The 27,247-nt window shown below is 50.0% G+C and overlaps 1 protein-coding gene across 3 annotated transcripts in view; it reads left to right on the top strand.

Moving 5' to 3' along the window:
• The first annotated feature begins 77 nt into the window (after positions 1 to 77).
• The window catches only part of Soxn (SRY-box transcription factor soxNeuro), a 193,180-nt gene continuing 166,010 nt past the window's right edge, over positions 78 to 27,247 (top strand). For 2 of the 3 annotated variants that reach the window (XR_012992316.1, XM_076313117.1), the window contains exon 1: positions 78 to 2,718. Coding sequence is in view for 2 of the 3 variants with exons in the window: in XM_076313117.1 (XP_076169232.1) it covers positions 1,340 to 2,718 (1,379 nt within the window). In the remaining variant the exon portion in view is untranslated. Of the gene's footprint in view, positions 2,719 to 4,532; positions 6,427 to 27,247 lie in introns of those variants that run through there. The other variant, XM_076313118.1, reaches the window with a different exon arrangement.

Here is a 27,247-nt window from a genome sequence, read left to right as displayed (position 1 = left end):
CACCACCACCACCATCAGCGGCGGCATCACCAACGAGGAATAAAATCGTCATCATCGTCGTCGTCGTCGTCGTCGTTGTCGACGGTGGCGAACGTCGACGCGTACACGGATCTTACGGTCCGCGGTGTTTCCGAGCAGTGATACGCGCGCACGTACACACGCACGCGTATATATACACATATATATATATATATATATATACACACTCGTATACGCGTTTATATATATTTACATCGTCGCGGTGGGTGCTGGCGGAACACGGGAGAGTTACGTTTCGCTTACGGACGACTCGTCGGAGAAAAAGTATCGCGAGTATACCTGCACCGGCGTCGTATCGTCGAATCGTCGCGATCCGATTCGTCGAGCGTATCGCGAGCCTGCAGCCAGTCACGGCGGAGAGAGAGACCGAGTGACGAAGAGAGAAAGAGCGAGAGAGAGAGATAGAGAGAAAGAGAGTAAGAGAGAGAGAGAGAGAACACGCAGCGTGCGCTACCCAAGGGGGAAGAAAGTGACAGTGCGTCGGTTCTCGATCCGGAGAGAGACTCTGTCAGTATCGCCGGATCCCGTACGGATTCGAGTCGCGACGCCTCTCGAGAGACCGAGATAGATCGGAAAGGAGCGCAGAGGGTCTGCAAACGACGGTGTCCGTTTCCGCGATTCACCGTAGATCGACGGTAACGCGGTGTGCGCGTCTGTTTCCGCGAAACACCGCCCTCCCCTCTACCGCACCGGTTCCGAAGGACAGAACACTCCGGGTGAAGGCAACGCGTGGATCGGTAGGAACGCGAACGGTGCGCGGTGATATTATTCGGTGTTATCGTATGTACTGTCGCCGCGGTGACGGCGTACGGGGGTCGTGCAAAGGATTTACGTACCCGGTGACTCTTATTTCCGTACGAACGAAGGTAAGGACCGACTCGGCGCGTGACGCGCGTAGACCTACGCGCGAGGGGATCGCGGAACAACAGTGAACGAACACACAGTGCGTCGAGGTGGTGCGTAATTCCAACAAGTGGTGCGGACACGGAAACTCGTAAAGGAAAAATCGAGGATAGATACCGGGAATCGTGGGTGGATTCTCGTTGTTCGCGTTCCACTGGTTTCCATGTCGCGAGATCGTAGCGAAGCGAGAGGACCGGTGGTCGCGTAGCGTTCGGCCGTTACGCGGGCGGTTAACGCGGTGGAGTTGCACCGCGTCGTTGCTGCGACGTCCAGGGAGACGCGAGCGGATAAACGGTGGTGGTCGGATCGTGGGACGATCTCGGCGTTTCGTCGAATTTCTTGACGTCGCGAGGTACCAGGAAAGGGCGGCAAGCTGTACGGCCACAGGGAGGAAGACATGCTCACGATGGAGACGGACATGAAGGGCGGCAGCCTGCACGGTCAGATGCCACCGCACCCCCATCAGGGCGTATCGCCGATGGGTCACCACACCGGGGTCTCGCCTTACGGTAGCCTCGGCTCGATAGTGCACAGCCCGGCGTTGTCCGGCAGCCCGCCGAGCACCGGTGGCCTCGGCCTCGGTCTGCAACACCATCATCAAACGCCCCAGCATCACTACGCCTCGATGCAGGCCGCCCAACAGCAACAGCAACAACAACAACAGCAACAGCAGAGCATGCACTCGTTGGCCCAGCAAGCGGCCGGTCAACAGCAGCAGCAACACCATCCCCATCAGCAGCAACAGCAGCAACCCCAACCGCAGCAGCACCATCAACCGCCGAACAACAACAACAACACCAGCAAGAACAACAACATCGACCGGGTGAAGAGGCCGATGAACGCGTTCATGGTGTGGTCGCGCGGGCAACGGCGCAAGATGGCGCAGGAGAACCCGAAGATGCACAACTCGGAGATATCGAAACGATTGGGTGCGGAATGGAAGCTGCTCAGCGAATCGGAGAAACGTCCGTTCATCGACGAGGCGAAACGATTGCGCGCGGTCCACATGAAGGAGCATCCCGATTACAAGTATCGGCCGCGGCGCAAAACCAAAACGTTGCTCAAGAAGGACAAGTTCCCGTTGGGCGGCGGCGTGGCCGGTGTCGGGGGTATGCTCGGTGTCGATCAACGGCAAGTCGGTGCCGCCGGTGGTCCCCAACAGGCCCAATTGTCGCGAGACGTTTACCAGATGCCGAACGGTTACATGCCGAACGGTTACATGATGCACGATCCGACGGCCGCGTATCAACAGCACGTCGCTTACGGGGGTCACATGGGGGGAGCGGCGGCCGCGGCCGCCGCATCGGCCGCCGGTTACCCGAGGTACGACATGGGACACCACATGGGCGGCGGCAGTCCCAGCCCCATCAACAGCTACATGAACGGTTACGGCGGCTACGGGAGCACGACCGTGCCCGGTGGTTCGCCCTCGCCCTATCACCAAGCCCAGCCCGGCTCTCAGATGTCGAGTCACAGTCCCAGCGGTAGCAGCATAAAATCGGAGCCGACGAGTCCGGCGAGCGGCGGCATACACACACCGACGCCCACGGGAGCCTCCTCGACGGCCGGGGCCGGTGGACAGGTCGTCAAACGGGAATACATGGGCCAGCAGCAGACGCAGCAGTCCCAGGGTGACCTCAGACAGATGATCTCGATGTATCTGCCACAGGGTGTCGAGCAGGGGGTCGTGCAACACGGCGCCGGTGTCTACTCGCCCGGACCGTCGCCGGACCCGCTCGCGCAGCATCACTCCGCCATTCCGCCTCTCACTCATATGTAAGCCGATTTCTATTGAATCTTACTTAATACTCGAGAACCTTTCGACGCGCAACGCGTCCGATCGGTGTCTCGCTCGATCACCCGGATCGTCCTCGATCGAGAGCGTTCCTATCGGGCGTCCCCGAATCGAGAATCCCTCTCTCGAGAACCTTCGAGCGATTCTCGATTCGAGGATCGAGGTAGACGAAAACTCGCGCGTTTCGACGATCGAGAGAATCGTACCCGAGATCGACCGAGACCCCGATCGCCGTTTTCACTCCTTTACTTTCGAGGGTAGGATAAGCCTTGATCGCGCGAGCATCCGTTGAAACCGCGTCATCCGTCCTCGTCCCGTGTGATTTGCAATTTCTTCTTTCTTCGTTTCTCGCCGTACGATTATCGTTTCTAAAGCACGGATCGGTGTGTTCGCGACGTCCGAGTTTCGGCGGTCGCGTGCTCACGCGGGATAAAGAGAGGGACAGAGAGAGAAAGAAAGAGAGAGAGATGAAAAGGGAGAGAGAGAGAGGAAGAGATCTTCTCTCGAAAACGTTCGAACTCGAGCGTTCGAACACCCTCGTCGCGAGCGATTCGGAGTTCCCTCTTCCCGATCCTCCGAGTCGTTCGCGCGTGTCGCCCTGTCCGCGCGAGAGAAACCCCTCGCGGTCGTCCAATCGCGCGCTCGCACGGTACCGAGCGCCGTCGCGACGACATTTCCACTTCTGGACCCTACGATCGATCCACGGAGCGCGCGAACGTCGATTATCGCCGACACGCGACACCCTCGGTCTTGTCCCCGTGGTGGCTCTCGCGAGTCACCGACCGATCGTCGAGCAGGTTGTTGCGCAACGAGAGACGTACGCGCGAACCCACCCTCGTTCGAGGAGCAGTCGATCGAGCAAAACCCACCACCCGATCCGTCCTCCCCCTTTCGAACGACGATGCTCGATCCTCGATCTTCGCGCTCGGTTCTCGTCGTTCGAACGAGAGGCGTCGTCTATTCGCGAGCCGAGGGATCTTGGCTCGAGGGTAACTCGCGAGTAATCGGTTTTCGGGGACGATTCGCAACGTCCGACGACGACGATCGACGCGATGGGCAAACGGATGTATCTCGACGCGACGGCTTCGTTCTCGAGGAGGAAATATCACTGTTCGAGTCACGTCGGTTCGAGTTTCGTCGATCCGCGATCGGTTTCGCGATCCACGCGACAGGCAACGGACAAATTTCGTCGACGGTTTCGTCTCTTCCGCGTTTCGAGGCGCGAGGAAAGAGTTCTCGATCGAATCCGTCGTCTTCTCGTCCGGTTGGCGATCACCTCTCGATTCGTCGAGTCTTTGAACGTTTCGTTCGATTTCCAATCGGTTTCCTCGCGATGGAAAATTCACCGTGTTCGATTTCCGCGCGCGTTTCGCTCTCAGGGTCCAGAACGTAGGTAATCTCGGGCTCGACGTTCGCTTCGGCCGGCCACGAATACGCGTTTGCCTATTTCCGTTCGTCGCACGACGGTAAACGTCGAGTCGGAAGGTTGAGTCGAGAGAAGAACACCGGTCGGCCGTTTTTTTTTACGTTTGCCTTCGCGCTCGATCGTCCCGGGACGGACGTTCGCGGTTCCACGAGGATCTCGTTGCTCGATCGCGCTCGCGAGGGAACTTTACGACGGATCGATCGATCCTCGGCGTGGGAAACGGTGAATCTCGAGGCTACGCGACGCTTTCTTCCGACTCATCCTACCCGACGCCGAAACCTATTTAACACATATGAAAAAAAAAAAAATTTAACCAAACACTCGCATCTCACCCCCCAAAAACCTAACGCAAAAACAATAACCTCGTAGGATAGCTTAGAGTGACAAACTTGGATGGACGGGGGCTGTACGCGCGGGAGAGGACTCCCTCGTGAGAAAAATGTCGACGGAGAGAGGGAGAAACGAACGCGAATAACGATTTGCGAATTCGAAGGCGCGGGGGCCGGAGGCGGGATCGCAAACGGTTTCTCGCAATCATCGGGAGGAAAATGTTCACCGACCGAAGAAGGGACACGACGAGATCGCGAAAGAAAACGAGATAGAGAGAAAGAGAGAGAGAGAGAGAGAATGAGAAAGAAAAACGGTCCCGTGGAGTGACGGACCGCGGAACGCACGAGGACGCGACGCCATTTTGCGTGCGTGTGCGCGCGAGAAATGCAGCAAGGATCGCTTTTTCGAGGGACGATCGTGAACACGATCCGCGCGCACGGACCCGCGACGAGAAGAGTAACGAACCTATCCGCACCGAACACGATTCCAGAACGAGAGGACGAGTGAGAGAGAGAACGAGAGAGAGAGAGAGAGAGAGAGACGCGTTGTTGCGATCGAGCGTGCAAGAACTTCCGGTCCGTCCCGAAGCTTGCGACGAATCGACGCAACGCCTGCGACCCCCCGCGTCTCTTCGACCCCCGTGTTCGGAGCGTTCCTTTTCCGTCGACGCGGCGATGGCGCTCAGAGAAAAACGCTGCGAAACGCGTTTTCGCGAACAGAAACAGAGAGAGACAGTGCGAGTGAGTGTGTTTTCGCGGAGAGAGAGAGAGAGAGAGAAATAGGGAGAGACACGCGTCTTCGTTTCTTTTTTTCCTCCCCCTCGTCCTCGAGAAGCGTCGCGCAAGAGAGACTCGGGATCGACGAGAGAGCAGAGGAATCGATCGCTCCGTCGCGAGAGTTTTTCTCCGCCGCGCGACGCGACAAGAGAGAAAAGGAGGACGGGAACAACCGCGAAACGATGAAAAAAAAAAAAAAACAAACAAACCTTACTGTGATAAACCGAACGCTGCACGACGGTAGAAGTAGTGGGTAGGTAGGTAGGCACGCGTGCAAGAAAGAAATATCCAGGGTATAGCCACGATGGAGAAAGCGAAAATAAAAAGGGGGCTGATAGAGAGAAGAGAGAAAAGGGTCGGCGGTAAGTGCGTGAGAATAAAGAGAGAGAGAAAAAAAAAAGGAAAGGGAAAAGACGAGTAAAAAAAAGGATCGAAACCGAAGAGACGCGTAGGCGAGATTCGCGTAGCAACGGAAGGACTCTAGACGCGTCGCGGTTCGACTCGGCTGAGACTCGATCGGTGTGTGTACATACGTTACGCGTACGTGTGAAATATTATATATAGATCTATATATATATATATATATATATATATACATACAGAGAAACGTATAAAAGAGGACACGTGTATTATATTTTCCGCGTTAGCAATATTCCTTTGGTCTCTCTGCGCCGGTTGTACGACGACGTCTCGTTCGACGTCCGGCAGGTGCGTCCATCGGTCGTCGAATCGATATCGGTCCCAATTAGCGAGCGAATAGTAAATAAATATTACGAGTGCGTGCGCGTGCCGGAGAGTTAGACGGACAGAGAGAACGAGAGAAACGGAGCGAGTGCGTGTGTACGAGAAGAGTCTCGAAACGTTTGGACCGTTTGCTCGCGACAGAAACGAAACCGCGACGGATCCCGGTTATCGATCCCGAGGCAAGAAACATCGGTGAAGAAAAACACGAACAGTATTTATCGCGCGTATCGTCCACCCGTCCCTACCCCGTGACGCTTGGTCACCGCGTGCAAGGAGAAGAAAACCTTTTCGAACGCGTTCGACCGGGAAAAACCGCGCGCGTGTTTCGTTACGCGCGAGTGGGAGAAACCTTGTAGATTGGCCGTTGATCGCCCCACCCCCGCCCCCGAGATCCCCCTTTGTACATAAAAATCCCCCCCGCCACATCGTGTCGATGTTCTCGGTCGCGCGAGAAAAGTTCGTAACCCCTACCCTAAACCCCCCTTGAAAATAAAAAAAAAATAAAAGAGAGAAAACGTCTCCGTGACCCGGCAAGGAACCATCTATCGTTATTTACCATTACGTTTAATAATTACCTACACGCAGTGACTCTGAATGCTACGTTTATTATCATTAATATTAACATTATTATTATTATTATTATTATTATTATTATTATTATTATTATTATCATCATCATCACGAATATGACTCTTCTTTTTATTATAATTATCGTCGTCTTCGTTATTATTACTGTAATTATTATAATTGTCACGACTGTCGTCGCATCCCACCCCCCTCGCCCAGCGTTTTCCCTCATTTTTCCGTTTCACGCACACATCCTTCGCCGTTTTTTCTTTTTTTTTTTTTCTCGTCGACGAAAAGAAAAAAACAAACATCCTCACCCACCCCCGTTCGACCTCGCGTTCCTTCGGTCGTACTCGTGCCACATCCCCGAAACGTATTCGACGTCGCTTCGGATCGGAACGAGAAGAGAGAGAGAGAGAGAGAGAGAAAAAGGAAACGAATGTTTGTAACGCGCGTCGTCGTCGAGGATCGATTAATCGCGACCGATCCGCGACGCGCGCCCGCTGGAACGACGAACGACTGGATTTCCCTCGTTCGCGAGGATCCGCGAGAGGGGGGACGAAGATTAAATTCCGCTCGAGCGGGCGAGAGGAGTCGCCCGAAATTCCCGCGCCGTCTGTTTCCATTCTCGGGGCAACTCTCGGCGTGAAATCCGCTCGGCGACGATCGCGACGCGAGGCTTCGGTTCTCGATCGGCCGATGACGTTCCCGTTTCTCGATTTCGAGGGTCTCTCGATTTTCCACGGGTTTCCATTTATCACGAATTTATTCCATCTTTCGATCGTTTCTTTTCGAGTCGACTTCGAGACGCGGTTTCCATTTTTCGATTATCCCCGAGTCAATTTCGCGTAACCGATTCCGTAATTCGTGGTCCGTTGTTGATTTGTCTCGCGTCAACTGAGTCGGAACCGATTCCATTTTTGACTCTTACGTCGAGTTTAGGAACCGTTTCCGATTCTTCCGTTCGCGATCGACTCTAAACGATCCTCGAATCGAGAAAAGAAAATCGTTCCATCGATCGACGATCCTTGGCGAAACGTTCGCGGTTGCAGCGGAAAAGAAGTCGTTCACCGTTCCCGAGGACGCGCATCGAAGTCTACTCGCGCGTACGAGCGCCCGATGGAAGGAGAACGAAAACGCAAACAAGAAGAAAACGAGACAGATAAGGCGGAGGAGAGCGAACGACGAAGAAGCTTTGTACAAATTACCCGATAATCCGTAATCCGTGGAGTTCTTTTTTTTAAGTCGCAAACATTGTGTACATGTACATACGTTCGCCACGGGCGAACGAGTCCGTGGAATTTTCGAATATATATATATATATACATACATACATATATATGTATATTAATTAAGAGCAGTCCAAGTGTGTTTTTCTTTATTCAATTCGCATACCTTTGTTCGTCCAACACTCTCGTATCCACTAACGACCGACCGAGCACCGATGAAAAATACCCGAAGTCCGGGTAGATCTCTCTCCATCCAGGTAAAAATTGTCTTGCATCGAGACGAAACGCGTGTGCGTTGCTCGCTCGATTACTCGTGTGTGTGTATAACCTCTCTGCATGCGTTTTCTGCGTGATTTTGCGAGTTTCGTCCCAATATCCGTTACACTTGCACACATCCCATCCCGCGCCGTCGTTCGCGACCACGAACGAGGCATCCTCGAAGATCGATCCTCGGAAAGCGACGTATCCTCGAGATCGTTCCAGCTATCGAAAACTGGACGTGGACAAAGGGCCGGGGTCAGTTACGGAGAACACGCGTACCAGTGTCGACGTTGCTTCGAAAGTGAACCGCGAGAATTATTATCGGGGAGGTGGACGATTGGCCGTCGCGAGGAGGATAGAACCGCGAAGGAAGGCGTATCGGAGCTGTTGGTCCTGTTGGCGGTTGAACGGGAGGTGACGGAGCGGGTAACGGGACGCGTACGCGGATTTTTCGGTATCCTTTTCCGCCGGGTGAATAGCTCCGGGGGTTTTTATACGCCGGCGGGGCTCGTAGCCGGCGCACGAAATGTCCCAATAAATATAACGCTCGGGCACGGACGAGTGGAGACATTAATTCGCGCCAATAAATATTCCCATCGTTCCGGCACATAAACCTGGCGTTTGTCATATACACGCAGTCATTTCGGTTAAAAGGCATTCCCTCTGCCACTGAATGCAAATGCGAGTGCTCGTTGTGCGTGCCGTAGGGTCTCTAAAGTGCTTTCAATTACGTGTTCCACCTAACGTCCTGGCCTGGAGGGCCGTTTTCCTATGTTTTGCATAACCGGGATTTTCAAGTGTTTCACGCCCCACGAGGAGGCGCGCGCGACGCGCGGCTTACGCGCCGCGGCGGCGGCGGCGGTGGCGGCGGCGGCGACGGTGGCTGTGGCGGCGGTAGTGGAGGCGGCGGGCCAACTTCGTCGGCCAGGTATTCCTTTATCCTTGATTTTCTCCACGCCGGTTCTGCCCTCTAACGAACCCCGCCGTTAGCCTTCTTTCGTTCCTTCCTCGATTACTACTTTCTACGTTTTCGTCGTTTTCTTCCTACCTCGCGTTCCTTCTCTCTGTCGTCTGGTTTTTGGTGTGCATGCAATTTTCGTAACCACGGTCCAGCGAACGTAATTAACGTTTCGTTGGCATCGATTCGCCGGCGTTCGTTCGATCGATCGACGTTTTACGTACACCGTCGTAACGTCGCGCATTATCGTAATGGGACCTTCGTTGTCCGTTGGAAACTTTGAAACGCAAATATTTGGAGAGGCAACATTTTCGATAACGAGTACTACGAAATTCTCGCGTTTCGCGGTGTTACCTTCGTCGATCGTGGTAAATTCGAGACCCACGGGAAGAGGGATTTTTTTCTTTTTTTACGGTCAATGATAATTATCGGTATTGTTTATTCACGAACGAACCGAAGCTCTTTACGCGAAATGTATAGAAATTAAACTCAACTTGAACTTAAAGACTCGACTCGAACAAGAATCTTACGCAATTGTCTTTCGGAGGTACAATAGGTAATGATAGGTGATTCCGGGAAATTAGGGGAAATATTGCACGGCTTGCCAGGGTTTGTTTTTACGATTGCACGTTTAGAGTGTCTTCTTTCGGTGTCTTTGGGCCGATAGAAAACGGTATCGTGGAATGTTTAGAATACGATGAAACACTCCAATTGGGTATTTTTTATTTTTTAAGATACCGCTCGTTTCGACAACGCAATATCGCTTTTCGTATCGGTACAAAGATCGGAGCAACGAAGTTTCGCAATGGTACACCATAGGGGTTGAACGTAGCAATTTTCAGTAGTCGTTCTATGGTTTTCGGATAAACATCGTTGTTCAGTTTCGTTCGTCTCCTCGCATCGATCGCAAAATACCGGCATGTTCTGGATCCTCGCGTTCCGAAACTTTACGTTTCCCGAATCGCGACTCGACGATAGTTTGCTCACGAACTTTGTTCCTCGACGTTGGGAAAACGGTGTAAAATTTCTACTTCACCGCGGACGATTAAGAGTTCGAAATAATCGGAGCCTGGACGTCGTTTTTCGTCGAAAATTCGAGAACCGTCCACGTCGTTCTCGAATCGAGCATCGAACATCGACTGGTCGTCGATCTTATCTTATCGTCGGAAAATCGACGCTCGGTGTACGCGACGATCCGACGTTGTCTCGTAAAGTTTTATTCGCATAGATTCGCGGTTTCGAGTCGCTCGACAGGTGCGGTGGCGAAAATATTGTTCCACGGAGGAAAAACGACTCGCGAACGAATCGCGAACGAACGACGCGCCGGCACGACGATTAATTTTCGTCGTGTTTTGCATACGCGAGCCGTCGTTATCCGGCGTCGTCGGTCCGCGCGGTAGTCGTCGAACGATGCAATATCGCGCTATTACTTTTGCAACGTGCAATAAACGCTCGATAAGGAGCACTTGTTTGTTACGGTAATGGCGAACGACGATCGAACAGCTGCGCGCGTGAAAACCCGCCAAGGATGTTTCTATGCACGCGGTCGTAGCCGTCTAACGCGCGATAACACGTACGATCGATTCAATCGGAGATGAGAAAGAATACGGAAGTGCGATCGTCCGCGATGCGTGTCGATTTCCTACGAAACGCGAGTCGTACGATGGGAATCGATCGGTTCGCGGTTCTACCGTTACACGAAAATCGAAACCGTGCGAACAACACGGGCTCTTGGTAAACACACCGTGAACTCGAACGAGGTCGAAAAACTCGCGATTCGAAGTCGTAACGATCGATCGGTCGTTGGTGTTTCGCGCGACGGGGCTCCGAAATTGATTTTCTCGTTCGACGCGAGACGAAGCGGGGGGAAGGTCCCGAGTCGCGCGCGAGAAGTCCGTGCCGAATCGTCGGACACGAATCGGCTTCTCTCTCGATTCGGAAGCTGCCTCGAGCGTATCGAGTAAACGAAACATGGAAATAAATATTAAGTTTTCCCGAAGGAGATCGCTTACCATCGAACATCGATGATCTCTTCTACGATTATCCGTCCTTGGTTTCGTCGTAACGAATGTTCGTTCGAACGTAGCTGCGTTCTCGAAAAATTTCAGCGAACCCTTGTCTTTCTTGCGCGTCGATTTCAAAGAAAAAATCTCCTGTAGACGTTGATCGAAATATTTCCTCCTGTATTTCTCCGGGGAAGTCTACAAGAAGCACGCGCTCGAAGAAACTTTTCTTACGTTCACGATCAGGATCGATGCTTTCCTCCGGTTCGAATCGATACTTTCCCTCTCGGTTATCGTCCATGCTTTCTCGATTTCGCGAGAAACACACCCCCTTGAGAATCCGTTTCTCTTCACCGACCCTTCGAATCGACTCTTCGCTGAAGAATCGTTGGAAAATCGGTGCTCGGACGATCGTAGGAAATTTTTTTTTTCCCCCGGTTGGTTCGAATCGGCGGTTTCTTTCGACGACGATTCGCGAGATCCCGGTCGATAAATCACGCGGAAGATCGGTCGGGCGGAACGATTTTTCGGGGCGGAGAGGGCGGCCATTGAACGTACACGTAGCGCGCGCGCGGATGGAAAAAACAGCTGTCCGTAAGCGAGCGCATAACTCTTTGCCGCTAATCCCATGTTTCACGGGGCGGAATTCATTTCCCACCGGGCATAACTTTTACCCCGCGGGCACCGAGGGGCGACGGTGGGCTCGCGCTCGCCTCCTCGAGTTCGCTCGTTCGCTCGTTCGCTCGTTCGCTCGCTCGGTCGCTCGCTCGCTCGCACATGCGTCTTGGCAAACGTCTAAACCTATACGCCCACGCGGTGTCTCGCACCTGACTCTATTTCTCGGCTGATTTACGCCCGTCGCGCTGGACCGCGCAGGCCCCCGGGGGGATGTTTGCGCATACATTAGCGAGGAATTTTCTCGGTTCGCGCGAAACGAGACGCCACGGTGGCAAAGGGGAACGGGGCATTGATAAAGCTATCTCGTGAATAGACCGGCTATTGCTAGCCCGTGACCGTTTAATTAATTGCCGGCCAAGAACACTCCGCCGCCCCGTGATTAATCTCGACGCGCTCGAGCCAAGGTCGTAACTCCTAGCCGCCACCAACCCCACTACCCACCTCCCCGCAAACCTCACCCCTACCTCCGTCAACCTGGAATAGAAAAACTCTCTAATTGAAACGTAGGAGCTTTCGTTTCGGAATTTTAACCAGCTTCGACGCCGCTGGAATGCGAGAGAGACTCGTTCTGCGCGAATCGTTCGGTCCCGTTTTGTTTTACGCTCGCGAAGCTGGATGGGAAACTTCTTTCGCGGGATCTTTGCGTCGATACTTTTATTTTTCTATGTATATCGCGCGCGTGATATTTTCAGGTCGTAAGTTAACGACGAATTGGAAAGAAGATCGTGTCTCTTCGAGATCTCGAGAACCGATCGTCGTCGAACCCAACGGCTGAACGTTATTCGTGTATTTACTCACCTTGCGGAACATCGAGAGCATTGTAACGTGTGCAGCGGCAGTCGTTCGGTTTTCGATCTACGTTTCTCGAGGTGGAAAGCTTCGAAATTATTCGAAAGAACGAATAATTCGAGGTTAGGTTTAGAGAGGAACGCTCCGGCCGCACCTCGCCTCTTTGCGCACTTTCTTTTCTCGAGTCTCGTGTCTCGAAGGAAACGAGTGTTTACTTTACCGTGTACGATATCACAAATTTTTGCGCCAGAAAGACTTTGAACGAAATATAAAATGCAATAAGAACACGCGAACCGATTTCCAGGTAGTTGGTACGCAATGGAAGATCGTATTTTGGATCGTTTTGGTTTTCCTTTGTTTCAAAATAATTTTCCTTCGGAATAAACGTAGTTGGAACGAATCGATCGCTATCGATCGAATTTGTCTCTTTTGATACACCAAAGACACGTTTGTATCCAATAACGACAACATTTGGGAATTGGTTCGCATACAAACTGGCCTAAGTCAATATTTTTCATTGGTTCCTCCGTGCTCTTTCTTAGAGACTTTCGACTTGGGTCACTTTCTTAGTTACCGGTACGTACGAGAAAAACGACAGAGACTTAAATACGTATAAATATTGGTATAATAAACGAGTTCGCTCGCTGTAACGGCTCAATATCCGTAAAATTAACTGTCCCGAATTGGGACGGAGATGCTACAATTTCGAAGTTTACCGCAAGAATAAATAGGTTACTGTATGCATAGACATCTACTATGGACATCACCTGTGATATATTATTTTACTAACAAATACGTTACGTTAAGTACATTATAAAGTATCCTAGAATAAACATTAAAGTCAATTGACATCTACTACGAACAACATTTGCGATCTATTAATTTACCCTCTTGATTTCGTATTTAAATCGTATTCAATTACGTTTCAACGAATTTCAATTTCGCACCTTCCAAGTTCCAAACCTTTCTGCGAACTAATTTTCCTTAAAAACATTCCGTTTCGAATGTTCCAGCACGGAACCTCTCGATTTCGAATTTATCGCTCGAGCCACTCTACTCTCAAATTACTCAACATTTCGTTCTTCGGTGGATTAATAGCGTATCGGCAGCTTCGTGCAAACGCATTTTTCCAAAAATATTTCATTTCGAAATGTCCTCGATGGAAGTTCTCGACTTTGATTTTGTTCAATTCGGGGCACTCTGTTCTCAAATATTCATCGTTTCATCGTTTCGCCCTCCGATCGATTAAAACGCTCGACAGCTTCGTACAAACGCATTTTTCCAAAAATATTCCATTTCGAAATGTCCTCGATGGAAGTTCTCGACTTTGATTTTGTTCAATTCGGGGCACTCTGTTCTCAAATATTCATCGTTTCATCGTTTCGCCCTCCGATCGATTAAAACGCTCGACAGCTTCGTACAAACGCATTTTTCCAAAAATATTCCATTTCGAAATGTCCTCGATGGAAGTTCTCGACTTTGATTTTGTTCGATTCGGGGCACTCTGTTCTCAAATATTCATCGTTTCAACGTTTCGTCCTCCGATCGAATTAAACGCGTATCGACGATTGGTTTCCAGTGTCGTCGATTCTCGAATCGCCGGCGCGTGGCTGATCGGCGCAAAAAAATCCCCTCGCGGGTTTAAGGTATCGCGGGTTCGTTCCCCCTTCCTCGGCTTTCGTGGCCCGGCGAACCCCCCTCCGAGTAAGATAATATTCACGGCCAATTACCTAAAACGCACTCCTTACGAAACGGCGCGGGGGTTATTGGCAGGCTGCCACCGTGCAATCGGGTATCCGGTGTGAAACGACCTTGTTATTAACGTTCAAGTAAGCTTTACCAGCCAATAACCCGGGCCTCCCTTGGCCGAAAGGTCTCGCGGTGAACGATATCCCCGCGCGACGATACCTCGCGGTACGATTTTCACCGAGGAGGCAATTAATCGATTGCACGGCTGCTAAACCGGAAGCATCGGGGTGTTCGATTTCGCGCGTCAATCTCGACGAGCGTATGTCGCTTATTTCGTTTTCAACCGCGATTCGACTTGTTTTTAAGCGCGTGTGCGGGTGCGCGTATATGGGGGGGACAGTGCGAATTGAACGAAGAGTAACGATACTTTGTGTCGTAGATTCTTTTTCGGTTCTCCGTTTGAAATTTGATAGAAACTCGTCTTCAAGAGTACAGAAATTTTGGTAAAATTTCGTTGGCGCGTAGACGATTGAAAATATACTTCGTGTTTGGGTAGAGGTTATCGATTTAACGGTGCATCGAACAGTGAAAATTTTAATCGGCGGTGCGTCGAGAATGCGTGACTCTTCCACTCGGAGCGAGGCGGTAACCCGATGGTCGTTATTGCAGCTTCGTAATCGTCCGGACAGGATTCGGGTCAGACGGAATTCTTTTGTTCTCGTACTCGTGTTCGAATTTATCCAGAAAATAAGACCCGAATTAAGGAATAATGCAGTCCGACGCGAGCATATGTTTAAACGTATATTTTAATAGTTTCGACCGCGTTTCGTTCCGGTCCTCTTCGGTGACGATTAAAAGAAGCGTAACTCCGTTCCACGACGAGACGAAGAAGGAAGAAGACGCGTAATTACGCGAACGAGAGGAAAAGGGAGCGAAATATTTTCCGAAACGTTTCCAACGAACGTTTCCATGAACGCTCGACGAGTAAACTTAAGGTTCGTTTAAAATACACGATCGGAGTTGGCAACGAACGACGACTCCTGGTATATTATCAAAATAAAGCGTTAGTAAAAATGACGGGAAATAAGATATCGTGGTCGTTTCTTTCGCGCTATTTTTTTTTTTAATTGGGACCTCTCTGGAAGGGAACCGGTTTCTTAACACTTATTTATCCTTAAATGCCCCCGGACCATTGACCGTTTACAGTTAAAACCGAACGCGAGACTAATATTTTTCGGTTCGCTATCCGTCGACAAGGTTTTATTTAAAATGCGATCGTCGCGTCCTACGTCGGTGTTTTCGAAAGTAGGGAGGGGAGTCTCGCAATCGAAGAGGGTCGTGAAAGGAAATACACGCACGCGTGCCTGTCAGTGTTCTCGAAGAGGTTACGTATACCACTCGTCCCGTGTAGCAACTACCTCCGTTTCTAAATCTTCGTTCACGAAAATTCGACGAGAAAATTTTTCGAATCGGACGCTCTTCTGTATCACGTTATACACTGTAACAATAATTTATTCATTCTACACAAGTAATCTTTTACTCGGTAAAAGTTTCGATCTTGCAGAATGTAAAAAGTAAACTCGACACCAATTATTCGTCTACGAATCTCCCAGCTCTGAAAAACTTCACAAACCGCGGTTCTTTCGCGAGTGTCCGGTCGCTCTCAAAATACACAAAATGTCTAACTCGTAAATATAATGTTCACCAAGCTTTCGACATCGGACCCCATTATCGAAAAGCCAGTTCGCGATCATTACCACGCAACGATAAAAACTCGAGAAATCGAAATGTTCTGGGTAGCTTCGCGACAACTGAAAAGACAAACTCGTTTTCCCAATGATTTTCCATACCCGGGAAATTCACCGACGAATACTCGACGGGCCGTCGAATAAGCAAAAGACACGTTATTCCGACGAAAGACGACGAACGAAACGTACATCGGTTCGCACGTGACGTTTAATTTTGATTTCTCCATCGCGAGATGGATACGCGTACTCGGTTCCGATAATTCGTATTCCAATTGTCGTTCGAACGAGTAACGGATAAAAAGTCGTGGGTCTTTTATCGTTCGTCTCTCGAAACTTTCATCCGGATGAAAAAACGTTGCGCCCATCACCGGCGGAAAGCCCGAGAGAGCGGTCCCCGGGCCTCCGGCCTTCCCTACCACGCGGGACCAGAGGGCCCCCCCTTGGTTTCTCCTGTTGGTCGTTTTTCGACGGTGGCCGTGTTTATGGCACGAGCAGGACAGTTATGGCAACGAACGGCCGTCATCGGGAATCCAGTCGGACCTTCCAATTTGTTAATTGGCACGATAACGTACGCGCGATCGTATTTTCGCGACTAACCACGGGCTCGGTTACCCTGGTACCCCCGAGAGGGGCTCGCGCGACCGTATCGCCGCCTCTTTTTTTCGGTTTCGTGTCCGGGTCGCATTTATTTGCGCGCGCGGGCCCGCGCTTATTAAGCTCCTTAATCTGCGGAATGGTTATTCGCCGGCGTCGAGAGCGAGCCCGGCTCGCTTCGTAATTGATCGCGTTTTGCGAGCCGCGGTGCTCGAGAAATTCCATTACGCGCGTGAAAAACTGCGCGACACATTTTTACAGAAGAGACGGGGGCAGAGGAGGGAGAAAGGGAGAACGAACACGCTACGAATCCGCTCGATCCAGGAAGCACGAGCGCGCGACGAGACGTCTTCGACGAACGCGATTGCTTCGAAACCGAGTCTCTCGAATTTTGCGAATTGGAATGATCGAAAGATATTTGTCGCTCGATGTATGATCCTCTCTGAGAGATAAAAATTTCTCTCGTCGCGCAAGAGGGTCGTCGAATGGACGAAACACGAGGGTTGGTGCCGCGATTCCAGTTAATCGAGAAAGTTTCAACTTGCAACGAGACGCGTTCGGTGCACTCGCTTCGAGCCCGTTGTGAAATTTTCCAAACGAAACGAACGAAAAATATTCCTCGCTCGAAGTTCGAGATCCGATACCACCTCCGAAAGAAAAAAAAACTCGCGGGCGAGGATCGGAGGAGGACGAACGAGCCACGATTCCGATCGTTCGAGAAAGTTCGAGAGTGCAGCGAGATGCATACGAATGCAATTGCCTGGAATCGGGAGTCGCAAAATTTTTCGGAGAAAAAATCGCGAGGTGTTTCTCGTCTGGAATCTATTTTTTCTTCCTTCGAAGGTAGATTTCTCCTCTGGTCGCGGGGAAGATCGGAGGAGGACGAACGAGCCACGATTCCGATCGTTCGAGAAAGTTCGAGAGTGCAGCGAGATGCATACGAATGCAATTGCCTGGAATCGGGAGTCGCAAAATTTTTCGGAGAAAAAATCGCGAGGTGTTTCTCGTCCGAAATCTATTTTTTCTCCCTTCGAAGGTAGATTTCTCCTCTGGTCGCGGGAAGGGTTAGACGGACGAAACACGAAGGGGGGTCCGAAAGGGCGTACGTCGCGAGAGGAAGGGTGAAACGACGCGAGAGACGATCGTTGCGGACTGGTTCGACTAGCTGCGAGGTCAGTTTATCGCAAACAAATGGGTTACGCTCGTTCGACGCCGTATTTCACCGAAATTTATTGTTTATTATTCCGCGGGCCCGGGATGATATAGGGCCGTGTTTGCCCGTAGTAGCGTTAATGTCGTTAATAGCACCACCGGTTCGGAGCTGCCAACCACCGGCATCGCGGCACCCGATACAGGGACAAAACCTCTCCGGGACAGGTTTTTCTCCCCATCCTTTCGTCGTGCCATTCTTTCTTTACCCCCGGTTTGCTCGTCCCTCCCTTCCCCCTATTTTATTTTCGGATCGTCGCGAGTCCTCCGTTGGAAATTAAACGCGATCACGATCTCGTACACGCCGCGACGACCGCCCCCGAAAATCACGCTGGTTGTTTATCGTTGCTCGCGCGAAACGTTAACCCGTTTCTTCGGGGCGCAGCCCCTCTTGCGAAATTAGGCCCTTGATTTTTCCTCTCGATTCACCGAAACCGGAATACCGCGCGAGCGTTTCGAAATTTGACAGATACCACTTCCGTCACGCTTCTCGATCCTACTTTGGTATTTGAGAACGATTCGTAACCGATCGTTTTCTTCTTTCTTTTTTTTTTCTAAATCGATTTATTCGATCGCGATCCAATTCCGTAATTTACGCCCCGATCGTACACTGTTTCAACGAGCGTGCCGCACGGATGTATAAATTATACACAAAACGCTAATTAAAATCGCGTTTATCGTTAATTAATATTGCTCGCAACGGTTTCACAATTACGAACAAATAAATTCCGTCCAGCGTCAAGTGTATCGCGGTTTACACGAGCGTATCAATAGAAGCGATATTTAGTTATGCAATCGCATTGTTTTCTTTCTCTAATACTTGTCACGATTCTTCGTTTTCGTTTGCGAATTACCGAGAATCGGGAAACTAGGTGGCGCGATTCGTGGTCGGTGCAGCGACGATCGAAACGAGGAAAATCGCACGTTTCTTTCGTACGTTTCTTCCCGGGTTTCGTTTGCGGTAACTCGTCCTTGGGGAAACCCCACGTTTAGGTGTTATCGAACGGTTCAATTTCTTCCTTTTTCTTCTTTTTTTTTTTTTAATTTTCTTCCGCGGTCTAGCTCGCGAGAGATACGAGCGCGCGAAATTCTCCGCGCTCGTGCGCGTAATCGGATGTACACGGATACGCGTCGCGCGATTCGGAAATTATCGACTCGGAAATACGTGTAAATATGGCAAACCGTTTGCACCGAAAGGGTCGCAATTAAGGGTTGCGAGTAATTATTTCCTCCGCGATACTTAAACAGCCCTCTCGAGATTCTCGAAACGGCGAAAGGTGGCTTTAATCCCGAGGAGAAATAAGCGCAGGGCAGGCCTCTCGCAGGTGCGGCGCGCAAGCCGAGAAACGATTTCCTCGGTTCTCTCCCTCTCTGTTTTCTTTTCTACGGTCGAGGCAACGCGCGCGACCCGTGTCACCCCGCATGGCAGCCTATATCACGCCAATCGGTTAACCCGGCGTGGACTTGACGCTAACGCGTTCTTAATGCGGGACAATCTCGTTGCGAGCAAACAGACGGATCGAAACCCTTTTCCCGGAGGCCCGTGGCTCCTTGGATCGACCCTGAAACGAACGGTACGCTCGTGCCCTTTCCGTCATTGGTTTCGAACGTGTCCTCGACGACGATCTTCGAGACCTCTGCGAGCCAGTGTTTACGTAACGCGGACCTGTCTTTTGTGTGAAACTCTGATCGATAATTGAGTAACGTTTACACATTTTTCTAACGCGATTTTCAATATTATTCTTTCGTACAGGACAACGTTACATTTCGAGGTGTTTTTTAGAGAATGAAAAGTAGCGTAATTTACTTTTAAATGTTGCAATTTACGTCGCAAAGGTACGTATGTATATCACTGTTCGTACGTAGAACGCAGTATACGCGGAACAGGCGTGTATTATTATTTTGATACTGTTTTGAAAAAGAAAAGACGCTCGAGAGTAAATTATATTTGTTTCGTTTGAAAACCCACGCGGCTACAAAAGAACGCAAGCGAGTCCCGTAAAAATGTATCGCGAGGTGAAAAGTGTTCGGTGACTAAAAAAAAAAATGTCGGGGAACGGTGCTCCGAGCGGTGACTGACTATTTCGTTGCGGTCTCTCTTTCGGTGTCACAGGCAACGACGCGAGTGGCAACTTTCTCGAAAATGTGGCGCCTCGCAACTGCAATCCCTTGATCGCGCGGTGACTAGCGAAAACTCTGGGAAAAAGCGGAGAATCGTAGCTGACTTATTATTCTCTCGTGCATTGATTAAACGATATCTCGCAACGCGTAAAGTTCTTTGCGCAGGTCAACAATCGAAGACTTCTTTCTTTTCGTTCTTTTAAACCGACGAACGAATTCGGTAACAATAACGTACGTACGTTCTATATCGTTAAACCTAATTGCGTAATAAATTGTTAACAAGTAACGTTTACTTCCCATTATAAAATACAATATTACGCGCCATATTGTTTCTTGAACAGAGAGGCAAGTAGACGCATAAAAATAAGGATCGCGTTAACTTTGTCATTACGCTCGTGACAAATATAGATCGACAACTTAAAATACGTAATTCGCAAATTACGTAAAAAGCAATGAAAAAAGTTTCTACAAACGTACGTTCCATTTGTCTTTGTTTATCGGACACAACGAATTTTGTCTCGTCCGATTATCTTCACGGTAGAAGTTCAGAACCACCACCTTGCGTTTCCAAATAAGCCTACGTAAACGTCTCGTTAATTCGCTTACCCTTTCGATGGTTAATGGTGTTGGGTAAGATGTTTTTGCAAACGGAGCGATGTCTCGTTTACGAGATACGACGGTTCGTTACGGGTTTCGGTCGAGTCTGCTCGGTATACAAAATTTCTCGTATTTCGTAAGCGAGGACAGTTAGGCCATAAGTTTGTACAATCTTTTTTCACCGTGTTCGGACGTTCGATCGATTCTCAAAGTCCCACGCGTTATCTCGTAATCGAAGACGGACAGAGCGTACGTTTGGCGAACATTTTTCATCGTTTTCGAGGGTACAATCAACGCTCAAAGTCCCACGCGTTATTTCGCAATCGAAGACGGATAGAACCTACTTTCGTACGAACCTTTCTCGTTTCTCGTACACCGAAAGCGAGTCCCGCGAATTGTCTCGCGAACGAATATACGAGCAAGGTGGGTTTCCAGAAACATATTTCGCGTGTAGAAATCTCGAAATAGGTCCCAGGAATCGCTATAGGGGTCCGCGCGACGATATCGACGCGTTTCCGCAACGTCCCGCGTGCCGGTACACCGAGCGAACGTACTCACAAAAGGAAATCGAAAAACGTCCCGAGCACGGGGGCCATAAATCGCGAAGAAGGCTCCCGGTTAGCCCCAGGGTCGCTATCTCCCCTCGGTTCCTCCGTTTCCACACCCCAGACGCGCGTTATTGCGCTAATAAAGCACTTAACAATTATTTTCCGGGCGGTGATTTTTCAGGGCGGTCGGTGGAGGGGGTCGGCACAACGGCCACTGATAAACCGGTGTCCCGACCGATAACCCGGTAGACGGACGCGGGGGCCTGAACCGGTCGCTCGGTACGCTCGCGACGAGTTATCGTCCCGAAACGAAAACAGAAGTCCTGGCGATCGTCGGATCGCCGTTTGCCAACCCCTAATGCACGATTCGCATGTGAGCGTCCCCCGTGGGCCCCCGTTGGCTCGTACCTGGGACGAATCGCAGACCACGCTCGGCGATCCGTCCGCCGCTTTAATTGAACGGGACGATCGCAATCGTGGCTCCGCGATTTGTCTTAATTTCGGTGGCTGAACCCGTGAGCCCCGCGGTGGTTCCTCCGGCCTACGTCTCTCCTTATCGGTAGAGCGGTACGAGCGTCGCGGTACCCCCCGTCTAGGAGTCGTTCCGACGCCGTCACGCGTTCGCGCTATCGGTCCCCCCGATCGTCGCCGAGGGAGATCGCCGGGCGCCGATTGGGGATTTCGGTGCGCCGGTGGACGCTAATTTCGTCGCTGAATGGGGGCCCCCGTAAGCGGTATAACGAACGAGCTCGCCTCTGCGTCTTAATTATTCCCGCGCCAGCTGCCCCCGGGGAACGTTGCGTTCCGGTGTTCTTGTTCCGCGCGGTCGCGTCGATGGATCGCGTTGCGCCTCGGAAGAGGGACAGAGGAGTTACACGGACCGAACGAGGGACGGGATTACGGTGAAAGTACGGCCGACCATTTCGAAGAAAGTATGGAAACGATTCCGAAGAGTCTAGAGACGATTTCGAAGAAAGTATTGAAACGATTCCAAAGAGTCTGAAGACGATTTCGAAGGGTGTATGAAAACGATTCCGAAGAGTCTATAGATGATTTCGAAGGAAGTATGGAAACGATTCCGAAGAGTCTAAAGACGATTCCGAAGAGTCCACGAACAATTTCAAAGGAAGTATGGAAATGATTTTGAAGAGAGTCTGGAAACGATTTCGAAGAGTCTACGGACGAGTTCGAAAGAAATCTAAAAACGATTCCGGAAATTTCGCAAACGATTTCGAAGAAAGTCTGGAAACGATTCCGAAGAGTCTAAAGACGATTTCGAAGATCGTTCGAAGACGATTTCGAGGAAAATCGGGGACACGAGTTCGATAATTGGTTTCGATACTGAGCGTCCGAGACTGGAGGACGCATCGATCGCCACGTTATTCGCGCGCGAACGATATTTATTCATTTATACGGGAGATGACCGTTAATAGATACATAAAGTGTGTTCGAAATGAAAAATGTAGACGTTTGCTCGGGCCGAGTAAAAACGAGTTCCAGGTAGAAGTGTTGAGACGATGACAGCTACTTAAGAAATTTTATTTCCATGTCAAGTAGGTCGGTCGTGTTATCGATACCGTTCGATCGCGATTGGTAGTTAGGGAACCTGGGTTCAAGATGGAAGACTCTTTACCCGGATAGGAGAACCTAAAATTTATGGTTTCGGTTCCGTACGAGTGCGAGAAGTCGCTCTATTTTCCGTTTCTAAAGATTCTCACGGGTTGTTCCGATAATCGTTTCGTCAAATTCGACGACGAGGGAAGAATCGGTGTGGTGTCCTCTCCGGTGACGTTGCGCGCGGATAATTATGCGTTCCAACTATAAATATTCAACTTGCACGGGCAGAGCGACGGATTTTCCAAGAACGAACTTGTTTGCGTAATCGGTGGAACATTTACGTAGATAACCAAGGGCACTGGTCGATTTATTAATTACGCGGTTTGCAAAGATCGGCAAAGTTGAGAAACGAGTAAACGAAATGTCGAAGAGAGAGGTAACGGCGTCCAATGAATAAGAAAATACGACTCTGTCCGTATCCGTGCGCAAATAATAAATTAAAAATTGCCGGTGTTCCTATTCGAGTGGGACCTCGTCGTTTCGAAAGCAATGCCCAAATTTGACATTTTTTCCAGCTGCATGTACAGGAAAACATTCGGCGAACGAATTGTTCCTCGTTTCGAGAAACCGGAAGATGCGAGATCTTATTACAAGTTCTCGGTAATAAAAGAAGACGTCCTTTACTTCCGTTGGAAAGAATCTAAACGTACAAACTTACTCTTAAAAACTTGCCCAGGTGGCATACACCCTCTCAAACGTTCCATTTGTAATCGTTGCTCGCAGACATCGATTCCAAGGAATCGAAATACCAAGAGACTCCATTTTCTTTCTTTCTAATTTACAGAGCATTCCTCCCTAGCGTAGATGCGAGAATTTGAGAAACATTCGTGTCGCGCAAGACGATCTTCGTCAACCGACGTAACGAGAGAAAACCAATTAAACAATCGAGAGGAAACGTTTTAGATTGAAATCGCTCAATTATTTTCGACGAGTCTTACGAATTCCGAGCACCGAAATATCGACGGCTTCCTTCGACGACGATTCGTCGCGGTTTCTTCGGCAACTGTATTTCCCGGGCACGGTTTTCGCGTGCGGAATTGCCATTAATCCGCCGCCCGGGGAATTGGTACTAAGTTGATGCTTACTAATTTCCATCGAGTTGGCCGATGTAATTTAACGAGTTCTTGGCGTGTCTTAATTACGACCGGCGTCTAATCATCGCCTCGGCGCGCGCTGCCGCCACCGCCGCCACCGCCACCGCCGCCGCCGCCGCCGCTTGGAAATTCATGCGAGAACCGCCGCGCGCGTCTGAGTTCCCCATTGAACGAGATTCAGGCTCGATCGACGATAATTGCGTCCTTTCACCTCGGTTAAATAACACCTCTTTCGATTCGGTAAGCGTTGCTCGACCTCTTCGAGGCGCGAAACCCGACTCGCGATCAATCATGAAAAATCCGCGCGACGGTTGACGGCGATTAAAAACCTCCGAGCGACTTCCCGCTAATTTCGCAGAACGCGCGATGACAAACGAGGATTCGTGCGCGCGATTCGAGGCTGAACGTTACGAGCGTTCTCGGTGCGTCCCCTAAACGATTCCGGGACGCGTGATCCTTGTGAAAAAAATTCCGAGCGATTCGATACGCCATCGGGATCGTCTAAAAGTAGTACGGTAAAGAAAAACGGTAAAATGTAATTTTGTAAAACGGTGAATCGTGAAAATGGAAGAACGCGAGCTTTGTGAACGTTTCATTCGAATCCATCGGTTGTTCGATAGTACACGGGAAGAAATATACGAAACTGGTTTTATTCGAATCGAAATAGAAATTTGAATCTTGCGAAGAAGAGACTCTTCTGGTCTCAAACTTCGAACCGAATGCAATTATAATCGTGACGACAAGGCTCGGTGGATGTAATAAGGAAATCATTGGAATGGAACGACTCGGACCGATACGGGACCAGAGACGATAGAGTCCTGGGGGGTGTGGGCACCGAATCTGTTTTTACGTTCCGTTTCGGTGTACATCGGTTATATTTCCGACAGAAATTTACGAAAAATCGAACGAAAACGACCGTTGGTCTTGTTCTGGTCTTGTCCTCCGCTTCTGTCCTGCAAACCGTCCACGTTCCCAGTAAACGGGACCGTCTCGACGATGGCGCGGTAACGCTCGCCGAAAATATTGGACGCTGGTTCGCGCACGTTTCGCCTACGTGGGATCCGCGTTGACACGCGTTCGTCAACACGGTCGCGACGCGGTGCGTGTACACGTTCTTACGAGACAAGTTCCCCGGAAAACGGTCGCGCGAGCGAGCGTTCAAGAGCGTGTTGGTCGGTACGTTTCGTGGTCGCGTACCCGAACCGTGAGTGTCATCGTATTTAATTAAAATGTCACACGCGTGATAAATGTCGCGTGTGTCGCGCGAAAGAAATCGTCGTGGCCGTCTCTGTCCGTTCTTTCCGCGCGGCAGAGCGCTGGACGAAGCGGAGGAGGTGGAGGAGGAGGTGGAGGAGGAGGTGGAGAGCCACGGCGGAGAATAATAAATGAAATTTGCTATCGCCGTGACACCTATACCGCGGCGTTGAAGGCGCGCGTTGAAAAAGACGCGGCCAAAGGGGGGCTGAAGGGGACCACGTCCGAGGGGGGCGGAAGTTAGCGAGACACGCATTCATCTCCGGGACTTTTCGACCGCGATTACGTAAGACCGTAATTTTTCAATATTCCCCGCCCTCTTCACCGCCCCTTGCCCGAGGGACCTTAATTCGTTGCTTTCACGGACCGCTTTGTGCCCAAGCGCTCTTTGTTTAAACAAAGGGGTATCGAGTCGCTTTCGAGCCGAGCTCGGACGAAGGCGGAATCTTCGCGCGATTCTTTCGAGATTTTGCACAGACCTACGCGCGACACTCCGGTGGGGAAAGTTTCGACTTTGTTTCGTTCGGTTTCAATTGACGGCGATAAAAAATGGTACGCCGTTTTTTATTTTTTCTTCTTTTTTTTCTGCGACACGGACAACGATATCTATCGGTTCACGGTTGTGAACTGGGATTCGTTACGGGGTACGGTTGTAAGTTGTAATCGGTGCTCGGTGGATACGTCGCGATAGAATTCTTACCGCGTTTTCGCACGGAGGAAAATTATTAACCACTGTTCGATGCAATCCGTGGATACTTCGAATTCGAGCATCGTACGCGACGATGGATTCCAAGAAGGAACCTCGTCCAATTTACAATGATAAGTAACAAACGAGTGTGTTTTTTTTTTCTACGAAGAATTTAATTTAGGATAAAATGTTTCGACGATGCGTAGAGTGTTTAGTCACCGTGATGGTACGGATATCGATTATGTGTGTATATCGAAATTAAGATTGCTTTTACGACGAGGAAGCAAAATGGAGAGTCGCGGTGCGAATAAACGTTGTTTCGTATACAGAAGTCGTTATTTCTCCACATATTTATATTTCGTGTCTTTCAACATTTTCTGCGATCGTTGTTATTCCTCGAAGAGACAGCAGGGGCAAATACTCGTTTAATGATCATCGTTAAAAGTTTCGGCGAAAGTATCGGTAATCGAGGAATTTTAAACACTGGTTCGAAATAGGTAAAACCGATTTTTATTATTTAATAAACAAGCTCACGTTGGAGATTGTTCTTCCAAGTTCGAGGGTATTCGGTACAGTAGATTCGCAATCTATTTATAATTTAACAGCCTTCCGTACAAGATTTGTCCTACAGATGCTCCCACGGATGCAATTGATCGTTTCAACGATCACCGAGTTGACAAAAATTCGAATCGACGTGTAGAAAAAACCTGAACGATTTCGAGTGACAAAAATTTGAAATTTCCCCGGGAGAAGATCCATTGTGGGGTACACTTCGAAAGAAAATTGTACAGTGGGCGAAGGTCTCGCGAAAACGCACGGTATAGAGAGCCCAACGACAAGGCGGACGTACCGCAAATATAAATTTAGAGTCATGACGCGGGACATAACTGTGCGTCATGAGCAAACGATTACAATGTTCTCGGCAAGGTCGGTTAGTGTTTGTACACGCAGAGTATCGACGACTACCTTGCACGAGTCTCTCCCGAAATTCTCGAATTTCCAACCTTTGTTTCGAAGACCAATCTTCTCGAAAATTGAAGAATCCTTCGAGAAACGTCCCCGTACCGCGGTCAGGAAATCGGTAGCGGGACGATGTTCCCCGATCATCGATGTTCGGTGAACGAAGCAGACATATTGTTTTATATTACGTTCAACTTCGTTACATTGCAACTATTCCGTACTAGAATTCTTCCACGCATACTCATCCAAAGTTTTCAAATGTCCAAACTTCGATTCGACGACCCTTTGCCTTTGCAAAGTCGAGAATCTTTCAGCAAACGCGCGATGGTGGTCTTCGGTTACCGATGTCCAAAACAGACTCGGTCACCGTTTCTTTGCGATACAATTTCCTTGCGCTACCTTCGCGGAACGTTTCGAAATCGTTACATCGAAATCACCAACACCTTCGAATTTCTTTCCACCTACTCTCCCGGTGTTCTCGAATTTCCAAAGTACCTTTCGGGGACTCGTCTCCGGAGAACGGTCGGTTCGCGTACCTGGCGCGAAGCAAGGACATCCTTTCCTCCAATTTGGATCTCTTCCACGAACAACCATTTTCTTTGGTAATAATCGTTTCGTATTAGAATAGTT

This window comes from Ptiloglossa arizonensis, chromosome 5 (genome assembly GCF_051014685.1).
Source record: "Ptiloglossa arizonensis isolate GNS036 chromosome 5, iyPtiAriz1_principal, whole genome shotgun sequence".
In the NCBI taxonomy this organism is placed as follows: domain Eukaryota; kingdom Metazoa; phylum Arthropoda; class Insecta; order Hymenoptera; family Colletidae; genus Ptiloglossa; species Ptiloglossa arizonensis.
Note: the sequence above shows the minus strand (reverse complement) of the source record. Positions and strands in the feature narration are given on the sequence as shown.